Genomic DNA, 12,783 nt, shown 5'->3' with positions numbered 1-12,783 from the left:
GCAGAGATGGTTGACATATGTGAGTAAAGGAGAAGAGTCAAACTTTAAATTAAATTACCAACTGGAAAAGATATAATAATAAAGTGGAAGGCTTAGATTGTTAACACACAGTATAAAGAACTGTCAATTGTTTTTCTCCTGATTTATGGTAAGTACAACTGGGAGTGCTGTCTCTTATTAATGTTACATGAAACTTCTGACTGGGAGAACCTGTTTTGAGTTGTGTATAACTGACAAATACTAGTCATTTGGGCTGTAATTTTCCAAGCTCTTAAATTCCTCAAGCTGATTCATTTGGGGAAATTTCAGACAAAATTGTTTGGCTCTTTTAAGGAAACATGCTAGTAGGTTTTGTTCACTGTATAAGAGTAAAATGAAATTTGGTGAGCTTTCACTTTAAAAGGTCTACTTTATCCTGCTGTAAATCAGGGACATAAAAATTGACACTGGAATATGAAAATGGCATTTGCCAGGCATATGCTGAAAGTTGGCAAAACTATACAAGTTTGAAAAAAAAATCAGTATTCTTTTAACAACAAAGTCTGTGAAAAGGAGCCTCAGGGAATATTTAAATCTACAAAACATTCAGTACTAACCAAGTAGTAAGTTCATCTCTTTGAATGCGCAGAGTGAGAAAGAAAGGAGAGCAAAAGAGACAGCTGTTAAGAGAGACGGAAACAGTCTTTGCTCTCTGAAAGTCCAGGCAGCCTTCATCTGTTTGTCTTATACCAGTCTATATACCAGCTCTTTTGAACAGTCTCCTTTTTTGGTACTGCAGAGGAATCCAACAAGAATATAGGAAACTGTTGAAGGAAAGTTTGGGGAACTAGGATGGGCTGGTCTTAGGTGAGGGATGGTGACATGAAAATCAGTAGACTACGAGTTGGAAAGAAAAGTATAAAACACTCTAAGGGAGACACTGATCTACAGACAAATAGATTCAACAGTTTGCAGTGGTGAAAGAATTGGGATCCAAGCAGGGACAATGTGTACCAGATCAAGAGCACTGTCATTAGGCACTTTCTAATCCTGAAGGACTGACAATAATGACTTCCTGAGACCTGGAGACTGGGACAAGTTTGTTAGTGCATGACTTCAAGTGATAGAGCTGTGTGTTATGTTCCTAAGGGTTCCACTTCTCCTGAGGATCTGTGTGGACATGGGCTGCTGCATCATCTGGGGTTTTTATGCATTTCTTAGAAATGCACTTCACAAGTTGCAATATTGAAAAGAAATCATTCTAAATAAAAGTGAATGTCTCAAAATCAGAAATACAGTTACAGTTGCTGCAACCTTATTTCTGCACATTGCATATGTATAATAATGTCTTTAGTTACATCATTGTTTGCTATTTTTCCTCAGATTCTTGTCTGTTAGTGCAGTGTACAGGTTGGACGTTGCTCACGTAATGGGTGGTTAATCAGTATTCTTTTTCTGCCTCATTTTACCCTTGTTTACTGAACACTCATCAGAACCAGCTATAAGACACAGCTCTTAGGTGTATAAAGATATTTTCATGATACTCTGTTCTGATAGTGACAAATTCATAAACATTAATTAATTTGTTTTTAAAACACACCTGCGTGTGAAAACCTTTTGCAAGACTTCATGTGTTTTGTGTGTTAAAAGAGAGATTCCAGGGATTCCATTTCATCAGGATATAAAGGGTTAATTAAATGAAGAAAAGTCAGTTACTGTCTTTTTTTGCAATTGTCATTGTGTAGCAATTGTGACTCACATTAGTGACTTCTTAGGAAAAATTTCAACTGGGAGACTTGGTCAGTGTCTTTGAGGAGTGTTGCAGAAGCAGGTCTAGGATTGAACTTCGGTGCAGCTGCCTTCACTGGGACATGATACATCTTTATGTTCCTTCTAACCCAATAACTGTGCTTTTTTTTGTTTTAATAAACATGATGAAGAGTCAGTGGATGACCAGACTCTGTTTAAAATGCAGATTTCTGCTGAAGAGGAGTCCATTCAATAGTTTGTACTTGTGCAACAATCGTTTTTAAATGCATAATTTATAAAAGACTTGAGTTGCAGTTGGGTTAAGAACTTTAATTCAGCACATCCTCACTGTCATGTTTCTCACAATTTTAAGGATATCTCTCCATGTGCTTTTTGAAAGCAGTGTAAGCATAGTGCAGCTCCTACAGTATTTTGGGTAGAGAGTGACATCTAGGGGCAGAAAATACATCTTGCTTTTCATGCTTATGTCAACTTCTTTTTTGTAGCGCAAAGGTCTTTTAGTTGCATGCCTGTGTCATGACCTGGATCACAGAGGTTACAGCAACAGCTATCTTCAGAAATTTGATCACCCCTTAGCTGCTCTCTATTCCACGTCAACAATGGAACAGCACCACTTCTCGCAGACTGTGTCCATCCTGCAGGTAGGAATATTGAAATTGTATCTTCTGTACAGTAGAGTCCAGTGGTGAAAACAGGAATCACATCATTGCCCAGTAGATTTTCTGAAGCATGCTTAATTTAGTTTCTGGATTGCAGTACTCATTTAGAAGAATGAAAAATTTATTACAGCAAACCAGGTTTTACAATTAGCAACTCAAACATTCAAAAATCATGCAAAACATAGCTTTCTCAAAATCTTGAGGTTATAAAAAGTATTGTATATTTGAAGGTCTTGCTTTATGGCCTTCCTCTGGAGATCTTAGCTTCTGGGTCAGTGAGACTTTTTGCTGTGACCATGTGGAATAGGAACTTTGAAAATGAAAAATCAATTTCTCACTTAGATATTTCCATCACATTGTACTTCAAAAAAGTCTTCAACAATCCTGAAATTCTGAAAAAGCCCTCTAGTACTGAGGCTTTTTCACATGAGAAGCTTGAAAACCTGCTGTAATAAATTCTGTGAACATTAAATGTGTGGCATGAAAGAGTAAATGTTAATTTTGCACGCATGAAAATTGTAAATGTATTTCATTATGTTATTCAGTGCTTCTTTGTTACTCAGCAATTTGAAATAAAAAAATGAATAAGGTAATATTCTGTGAAAGAGCCCCTAATATGAGGTCATGTGTCTGTTTAATGAAGACAAAACTACAAGAAAGCATTCAGACACATTTTGGGAAATCCAGGTGTGCTATTGACACACAGGGGTTTTTTTCATTAGTAAATTTTTTTTATTTTTTCATGCTCAGTTAGAAGAGTGAGAACTCTCACTCATGAAACCAACTGCCAGTCCATAATATTTTTGTGCTGACTGGTTTTAATTTACAGTGCAGACACTCAATGCACAGCCTTACCATGCTACTATGCCACTAATTCATTGTTAACCTTTCTTTGTGGTCTTTCAAGGAAAATATATTTATTTTCTTAAATACCTATTAACCTTTTAGGAAAAATGCATATTTCTACTGTATTCAGAAGCACATCTTGTGATTATGATTTTAGGCATCATACACATTTAATCACAGAATAGAAGCTTTATCTCTGAATGTTCCTTCATTTAGGGTAGAATTGAATCCTTCAGTGGTGGCATGGCATTAGATGTTTAGTGATCATTCCTCATGTGCATCGTGCGCAGTGAGCATGTTCCTCAGTCATTATCATTTCCCTGTCCAAACCATTTTGCATTTTTTGGGCAGAAATGTTGTAATCAATGAAAGTCCCATTTTCCAAGAAGGCAAGGAATGCTTTTGCTTCCCTGCTACCCCCTAGGCTTGCTGTTAGTGTGAGTGAGGAAAGGGGGGGATAAGTGGTCAAGGCTATGTATTGGATTCAAGACACCAGCTACCAAAGCACCCCATGGGAGGTAATTAGCAGCAAAGGCAGATTAGAGCAGCCTTTTGAATTTTCTGTTTTTCATTTGAATCAAAAAGCCTTACTGAATTCCTGGACTGTTAGAAAAAAGCCAACCAACCCAACAACTTCTTCAGGGTTTATCTGAACGAGTTTTAATTTTATGTTACGAACCTACAGTACTTTTAAGTACTTTAAACTTTAGAGCTGCTTTGCTCATTCACCTGCAGTTCTAGTGGACATCATACTTAGGAATTGGAAGGATTCTATTCACTAGCTTTAGCTCAGCAGGGAAAGAACAAAATCTTGGGAGTTGTGCTTTGTATGTACTGCTCAAAAGCTTAAGTGACATGCTCACAACTCCGCAGCTTCTGTCAGCACCTAACAGAATCAGTTCTTTTCTAGTAGTATGAATAGAAGCTGTCACAGGGGTCTTTCTGAGTGCAGCTTCTAAAGCATAAGAGTAGAATCTAGAATAAGTTAAATAATAGGACAAATTAGGACAAATCTTGTTCTCAAGGGATTACACAGAAAGCTTGGGGAGGAAAGGGTCCCCAAAACCATAGTAGTAATTTCTTGCTCCCAAAATGTTAATGATAGGTTAAAAGGTTCTGAACTCTTTTTTTTTTTTTTTTTTAAAAAAAAACACCACATTCTGTGACTTAGGAATCTGTCAGAGGAGCATTGAGACATAGATGGATTTTATTTTCTATTCATTATTCCAAACAAATCTACTTGTCTAAGTAAAAATATTGGAAAGTGATGTTTACGTTCCGGATGGTGAAAGAAACCAGGCCTAATTGTACCGCAGAGGATTTATTTTGAGCAAATTATGTAAATGCTTGATGAAAGTCAGGGAAACTTTTTATGAGCTTCAGCCCAAATGCCAATTAAATGTCAAAACGCATCTGTATTTGATATATTTTTAACAATATTTTCTGTTTCTGAATATGCACACCTTGACATGGCTGGCTCATTCTTTTTTATTTTTCTCTGCTTCCTCTGAACAGTAGGAAGACTTTTGACAAGTTGTTTTCCAAATCTTAGAGAATAGTGTTGACTTTTCAAAATGTGATATAGCTTCTTGAGCCATCACAATGCATGGATCTTGTCAGTTAAATGCTCAGCAATATATAGAGGAAATTGAAAAGGGACAACAGTGGTGTGTTACCAGAACTTCCGTAGTGGAAATCATTGTCTTTAGTTTATGAATCAGTCAACTCAAGGCTGAACAAAACAGCTTTTCCCCCTAGATGTTTCTATATTTAAAATAATTAACTTTATTTCTGTATGGAAAATTATGTCAGAAAGTGCATCAATTTCAGCCACATTTCATTTGCAACATTAGGAAAATTATTTAGTACTTTCAACTTTTTTTCTTTATTCATACTACATGTTACGCAGTATCAAAATTGTGCTAAAGTGAATCAGGCACTCAGTTTACCAACTTGACCATACAGTACTCTGGACCAGGATTGGTCCACAAGTTTCCAAGCTAACACTGTCTGGCACTGTGTCTGTAATACTTATAAATCAGAGAAGAAAAAGCTAGCATTTTTCTCTAGTAATACCTTTAGGCTTCAGAAGGAGCAGTCCCAAAAACAAATTAATGGTTTAGTCATAGGTTTTATTCTAGGCAATATTTAAAAAGGAAAGATAAAAATGGGAATTTCAGGCTGTCAACATTTGAATTTACATCAAAATTTGTCATTGGGTAAACTGCTGCAAAACCGTTGTAACCTGTCTGGTGAAGACTGAAATCATCTCAGAATTAGAGCTTGTGCTTTTTATTGGTTTTTTACTTTTTCATAGCTGGAAGGGCACAATGTCTTCTCCAATCTGAGCTCCAGTGAATATGAGCAAGTACTTGAGATCATCCGGAAAGCCATCATTGCCACAGACCTTGCCCTGTATTTTGGAAATAGGAAACAACTTGAAGAGCTGCATCAGACAGGAGCATTAAACCTTAAGAACCAAGCACACAGGTAAATCTGCAAACTAGTATTAGATCCCTATGGCATTAATCTAGAGGGCTAAACCTTTTTTTTTTTTTTTTTAATTGTCTCTGAACAGTAGTTTTCTTATATATGTGATTTTTAAGACCAGCAGTGTGTATAATTCCAAATATATAACAGTGATTTCCGTTGTGTATATTTGCATCGACCCTGCCTTTGGATATTATCTGCTCAGTTCAGTGACAGATAATTTGCAGAGGAAACTTTAGTGCATAAGCAGTTAGGTGTTGGGGAAAAAAGCCTACTGCAGTAATTAGTTTGTTTTATTTTTATGTCAATATTTTTAGTATTCTGTCAACATTCTTTTTAGGGAGAAACTGTGGTCAGACCTCAACATTTGGGAGTTAAGATAGCTCTAAGATTTAAGAAATACAAAAGTGCATATATTCATATTCATAAAAACATGACTGTCCACAAAAGCAAAACTGCAGTCTGGATGAGAGATGTATCTCATAACAGGCTGCATTAAAGCACCTTCAGAGATTCTTTACTCGAAAGTGGATCCTGTCATTAATCTAATGAATGGAAAAATTAGGGAGGCAATATGAGGAAAGAGTGAGTCATGATTCTGTTTTCTTTTCAAAAGAAACTTTTGTTCTTTGGTCTTCTTTTGAGGAGTTTTACAGGCTTTTGCCAGTAGTTTTGAATAAATCATTATAGCCCTGTAGGAAAAATAGCTTTTGAGAAAGCTATTCTAGTATGAAACTGAAACATCAGATAATAATAAACCTCAACATCTTAAAAAGACAAAGACATTGCAGCTCCTGAAAATCTTAGAATGAAATTTACCAGAAATCTTGAATTTAGGGTTTACGAAATTTTAATAAGATAACAACTATTTAGTGTGTGATTGAATATTCTATTATGTTTATATTTTTAATAATCTTACCTCCCTTCAGGGCATTTTCAGTTCAAAACCACAAGATAGGCATCAGTTTTTAATGTGGCCAACAAATCTAAGACTTGTTGTTAGTACTGTATGTGCAATGAAAAACTAAATTTGACCCTTATGTGGCTGATGAATCCTCTATCTTAACTCAGGGGAATTGTGCTTTGCCATTTATCTATTGATTATATTGTGTATTTGTGTATTTCCCCAGCATATTTGTTTGCTAGTACAGTTTTAATTACTTCCATCACACTTGCATGCAAGTTAACAAGCTCTATGCTTTTTTACATGGAATAGGTATTATTAACAATGATGCAGGTGTCCTTAAGGGTCATCTTAATTTCTTGACAGAATAGAAAACATGTGAATTCTTTAATTAATTTGCCAGTTTGCTTTATAAAATTTAAATTCACAAACCATAGGTTTGCACAGTAGACAAGTGCTAGAAAACTGATTATATGAGATTTGTGTGTGTCTGTGTGTGTCTTATTCTAATAGTAATTATAATCCTACTGATGCCAGTTACTCTGAACAGGTTTGTCAGTGTATAAGACAGAGTTACGTGCAGGATTCTTGTTCTGTCAGGGTTCAAGTTCGTTCCAACAAAGCAATGACAGAGTACCTTGAAATAGACTCAGAATTAATTTTTTTTCTTATATGGAGCATGCTGTCCTCTCTAAAGAACAGAAAGAAATGCAGCAATTGGATATACCACCTTTTTTTTTTTATTATTTTTAATAGACTTATACTGCATTTTCAGAAAATTAGAGGGGGGCATGTGAATATCTTAGCAGGCAGACATTCTGTGGACTTGTCTGTGTATGTGATTGTGTAGGAAATGGTCAGTGAACTCTGGTTGCAAACAATGTAGGGAATACAATGGGGAATATAGTTCACAATTTGTACCGTACCTTACCAATGAATCACAAGCAAGTGAGGAAGAAACAAGCTAAGTAATGTAGTATATATACATTACTGATGATTGACCTGAGGAAGGGCAAATAAAAACCTTGCAGAGTGATCATTAATTCTTACAATGTAATGTTATTTTATTTTAGAGATAGAGTGATTGGCCTGATGATGACGGCTTGTGATTTGTGTTCTGTAACAAAGTTGTGGCCAGTTACCAGGCTGACAGCCAACGATATATATGCGGAGTTCTGGGCTGAGGTATGTGAGTTTCTCTTCTCTGCTCTTTTTATAAATTGAAGCATCCAGAAAGGAAAAAACCCAACCAGAAGTATTTTTCAATCAATAATTTGGTGTGCTTGTTCTGAAGAGAGTTTACTGATGTGTGCATGTGTTTGTTGTTTACTCTGAAGCTATTTAAAGAGCTGAGTTAGATATCTAATTTTCAGGCAGTGTTTTTTCTCTCTGTTAAAGAAAATGTAGAAAATATGTCTTAACATAAAGTGACCAAGCAACAGAACACAGAAGAAAGTCTGGAAAGTCTTTTGGGTCACTAACTGTAGTTTTAGGAAGGATATATTTGTATTATAGAAATGCAAAATATGAAACCAGCTTCCAGGTCAGCCGCCTTGAAACATACTTGAAACAAAGCTGTAGTATGAGTCTAGGAAATACTAAAGCAAATATGGCAAACCTGAAAATTTTTCTGATCTGATAATTTGAATCTCCTTTGTGAGCCAACTCAATGACTGGGTCTCAGAGAGAACTGAGTTTTTAATATACGGAAGATGTACTTCAGATGTACTGAGAACTGAAACAAGGCATTGAGCTGTATTAATATAATTGTGTTCACAAATAAAGAGTCAATCTCTCCTGTGTCTTATGCTGAGGAGTAAACATTGTAATTGTTTAATTTTTAAAGTGGAACTGAGTACTTTAAAAATAAGGAATAAATTTGGAGGTTGTTGCATAGAGCTGAGTAATGCAACTTTAGAAAATACATTGTATTTTCAGAACTGGTTTTGCATGTGTGTAGGATAAAGTGTTGTTCTCTTCTTTTATGTGCCCTGTAAAAGTTTGCAATGTTCAGTGGGCTTATTTCTGTTTTACACAGGCATAAAGTAGAAATCAGACCCATGGAATTGATGTAGCATGCATAAAGTGTGGAGATTGTTATTCTGCCTGTTGCACGTTCATTATGAAATACCAGATGTGCACGGCTTGTGTGTGTCTTTAGTATTCACATGTTCTCATTCTCTTAATTACAAACAGCTCAGACTATAACAAAATATTTGAAAAATATATAAGCTCGAAGATCTAGTTCAGTATTCACTTTTTGAAATGCCTGCACTGGAAAGTGAGCAGCTTTATGAGTCTTCGAAGAGAAGCATAGACTAATGCTTGTAATTAGTAATAGAGCTCATAATCTTAATATGTTGAATGATGTATTCAGATTGTTTTTATAATATTTCTTCTTTGTGTAATCATTAACTAAAACAATAACTCTAGAAGCAGTTGTGGCAGTTTTGTGGTTTGTTACGCTGATCTTTTTGTCACTGAAGCCCAGTATAGCTGGTGTCTTCAGCTAAGTTCTGCCTTGATAACATGAAATTTTCTCAGAGTGTCTGTTGGGTTGGGGTTTTTTTGTTTGTTTGGGGTTTTTTGTTTGTTTGGTTTTTTTTTGTTTGTTTCATTTTTGTGTTTGTGTGGGTTTTTTGGTTCGTTTTTTTTGGGGGGGTTGGTTTTTTTTTTTGGTTGGTTGGTTTTTTTTTTTTTTTTTTTGGTGATATGAGGCACTTGTTAAACCCTTTCTGCAGTGTTTTTTAAGAGACTTATAAGCCATTTATTACAGCTGTACTACAAGTATGATACAAACTTCTTGGGTTAAAATTTCAACTTTAACTTCTTGATCGTGATCGTAACTGTGAGGATAAAAGAAGTATTGCTTTTCTCCAGGGTGATGAAATGAAGAAAACGGGTATTCAGCCTATTCCTATGATGGACAGAGACAAGAAAGATGAAGTCCCTCAGGGTCAGGTATGAACTCTCTCAGTAAAATGGTACATGTTATAGTATGTATATGTATTTCTCTTTCTCTCATTCTATATATATATATATATATATATGTATATACATATATACCATAGTTATGGTAAAGTGTTAATAAACACTATATGTATGGAAAAAAACATTTTGTATGTTAGTGAAAATTGCATTTGAAATTAGGGTATGCAGACTGATGAATTCTATGTTCTGCATGTAAAACTGTTAGTTTTTTAAGTAGCAGTGAAAAACTTATTTTCAAATTGTTACTTGAATTACAACATGCTCTTTGCTGTTGTCACTTTCCCTCTTTGTGCTTGTAACTCTAGCTCAGACCAGAATCACCTATGATTTTGAAGAGTATCAGTAACACTTTTTATCTTAGTAAATGGTTACTTCAGCCCTTAGCTAAAAGATTTTGCTGTTTCATCCTGCGTATAAAATGAACTTTATCCCCTGTTCTTGGTTAAAATATTCAGGTTTAGATTTCAAAATATTTGCAATTTTAGACAAATACTTCTTCATTAGTTATTTTGACTATTACGCCTTATTATAGTAAGGCATTGGCAGTTAATGTACTAAATTTAAGTGTTCAGTACAAGTTTAAAATGAGAAGAAACATTTTTCTGCCTTTGGTTTATTTTTCCACACACTGTTTTAGTTATCTTTGAACATCTTGAAAAGTACATGGTATTACAGTATGTACAGTTATCTTGGCATTTGTGAGAGAATTGTTAGTGAAGCGAAAGATCTAAGAAACAAGCTTTTTGTCTCTTTTACTTTGTGTGCTGTTTGGTGCTTCATAGTCATATAACAATAAAATATTCAACTAAAAAGGACATTAAAAGCCAACTTCACTAGTATAGTTGCAGTTTCTGTACCTTATAGCGTTATAGCAAAATGTGAGATTTAGGACGTACATGACTCTGTGAAAGCAGCCCTTCCTATATTTATGAAGAGACTGAAGAATTTGTTAAACTATTTTCCTCCCTTTCCGTGGACTCTAGCAAAAATACTTATTGAGCATTTTTTGCGAATTTTAAGTAAAGCATTAACATGTTATGTAAATGACAATGATGTTTAGGAAATGGGGATTTGTATAAACATGTAATCTCTGAAAATAACTACTTCTGTCTCAAATACTCATGTTTGATAAAAATAACCTTTACTTAGCTATTGCTCTCACTTGAGTGCCTGGATCAATTGTGCTTTGCATCCTTTGCAACAAAGCTCATTTAAGGTCTCTGAGTTTGGTGTCTTCCTATTATGAAGTCTGCACTGAGGAGTCATTCCCAGCTTAGCAAGGTTCCATTCACCTTCTGTTCTGCCCCTCCTTTTGGAAACTGTGAAGAAAACAGAAATGACAAAACTATGCAGTGACCTGAAAGCCCTTTTAATAAGCAAGTCAAGCCAGCCTGAGAAATGGAGGGAGAGGAAAGGAATAGTTCATATAATTCAGACATTCAGGCATCCCAGAAACACAATTTTCATGTTGAAAATAAAATTTTACTCCTACGCAGCAAGGATAAAATGCTAAGGTTGATCTCTTACTTCAGTTAGAACATTAAGAATCCAGCTCTTAAAACTAGAATTATGTTTAGGATACACAGTTGGAGAGACAGAGATAATTCATTTCACAAACAAAAGATATTATCTACTTCCTCTTGCTTATTCATCTTTGGGATATACATACTATGCCTTTTCTGCAGTGAGCAACCTTTAGGCTTTTTTGTCTATGTTTCAACATAAAAATCAATCTGGAATATTTTATCCAGATAATCTCAATGTGTTACAAAAGGATTGGGTGAATTTGGTCTGGTCAGAAATGGAAACTCTTGAAAAGGAATGTTTTTCATTACCTTGGCTTTTTTTCAAAACCTAAATTCATTGAAAGCCTTTTTGGGTTTCTCCTTGTGGATTGATGTGCATTTTACTCAGAAGCTTCCAGGACTGTAAAGGACACATTCTAAATATCAGGATTCCAAAGAGAGTTGTTCAGAATATATTGCAGATAAAATTAGTTTGGTGGAAGGATGAAGTTGGTTTTGCAAGGGCAACACACTTCTCATTGAGCCAGAAGGTCTCGTGTGACCATATCTAATGTCCCATTTTAGTATCTGATAGTTGTTGGGTAACCTTCTTTTCCCAGTGGAATAAAATAGTCCCTGTCAAAACAAAGCAAACAAGAAAAAAAGTAGAAACAAACCCAAAAACAAGTAGGAAGACACATTATGTGAAATAGGGTGGATAAGCAGACATCCCAGCTGTGTGCAGCCTGGCCTTTTCACCTTCTTTCAGTTGGTTACATCATAAATACTTCAGCTCAGACTATTGGGTTCACAGATCAGAAAACGTTTCTAATTTTTATATAGTAGTAAGTAGAGAGATGACTTGGTTACATAGCAGTATGGGAGGAATCTTTGTATTGGTGAAGAAGTTTCCCTCTGATTTCTGAGTAAGGGCCAATGTTTGGACCATTAAAAAGAGACATTATCAAATGCTTTGGTCGTAGTACAATACGTAGTATTTCAGTAAAAGGCATTTTAAAATTTTGCCCTAAGAAAGGGATCATAGTGCACTACTGTAACTATCTTAAGAGTCTGGACTAAGTAACTGATACTATAATGAGTCTGAAGGTAACCTGTCACCCTTGATAATATATAAGCAACATTTTCTAAAAATCCCTTAATTTCTTGGCAATTCAGCTATGACACTGTAGCTGTTATAGGCCCCTAAGCCTGTATGAATCAGATATCGTTAAAAAGGTGCTCATTTGATGTTCTTTAAATAAAATTATGGTAAAAATATATCATTGAAGTGCATACATGAGAAGAAACTACAGACCAGCAGTGCACACCTTTTAGAAACTTTCCAAATGTGCAAAGCCCCCAGCACGTTAAGTAAATTGAGCTATGCAATGCACACCCTGGAGGACATCAGAACAATCCAGAATCTGACTGTATTTTGACAATGCTGCACAATCTTCCTTTTCTAAAAAAATCAAATCATCACATGAATAATGTTTGCAGAAATGTCTCTGCCATCTCCACCTACTTTCCACAACTAGTGACATCAAAAAGCTAGACAGATCCTGAGCAAATAAAATGAATCAATTGAATAATGAAAGGTTCTGTAGAAAACCCTACTTGAAGTAGAAATACCAGTCAT

General features: G+C 35.2%; 1 protein-coding gene across 3 annotated transcripts in view; it reads left to right on the top strand.

Moving 5' to 3' along the window:
* PDE10A (phosphodiesterase 10A) overlaps positions 1 to 12,783 on the top strand; it is a 358,019-nt gene that overhangs the window by 336,574 nt on the left and 8,662 nt on the right. For all 3 annotated transcript variants that reach the window (XM_027891692.1, XM_027891693.1, XM_027891694.1), the window contains exons 17-20: positions 2,235 to 2,390; positions 5,572 to 5,744; positions 7,722 to 7,833; positions 9,529 to 9,609. In XM_027891692.1, the coding sequence (XP_027747493.1) occupies positions 2,235 to 2,390; positions 5,572 to 5,744; positions 7,722 to 7,833; positions 9,529 to 9,609 (522 nt within the window). The remainder of the gene's footprint in view (positions 1 to 2,234; positions 2,391 to 5,571; positions 5,745 to 7,721; positions 7,834 to 9,528; positions 9,610 to 12,783) is intronic.

The sequence above is a fragment of the Empidonax traillii genome, unplaced genomic scaffold, assembly GCF_003031625.1.
Source record: "Empidonax traillii isolate 1590-97213 ecotype Southwest subspecies unplaced genomic scaffold, ASM303162v1 scaffold326:size758569, whole genome shotgun sequence".
NCBI classification, from domain to species: domain Eukaryota; kingdom Metazoa; phylum Chordata; class Aves; order Passeriformes; family Tyrannidae; genus Empidonax; species Empidonax traillii.
Note: the sequence above shows the minus strand (reverse complement) of the source record. Positions and strands in the feature narration are given on the sequence as shown.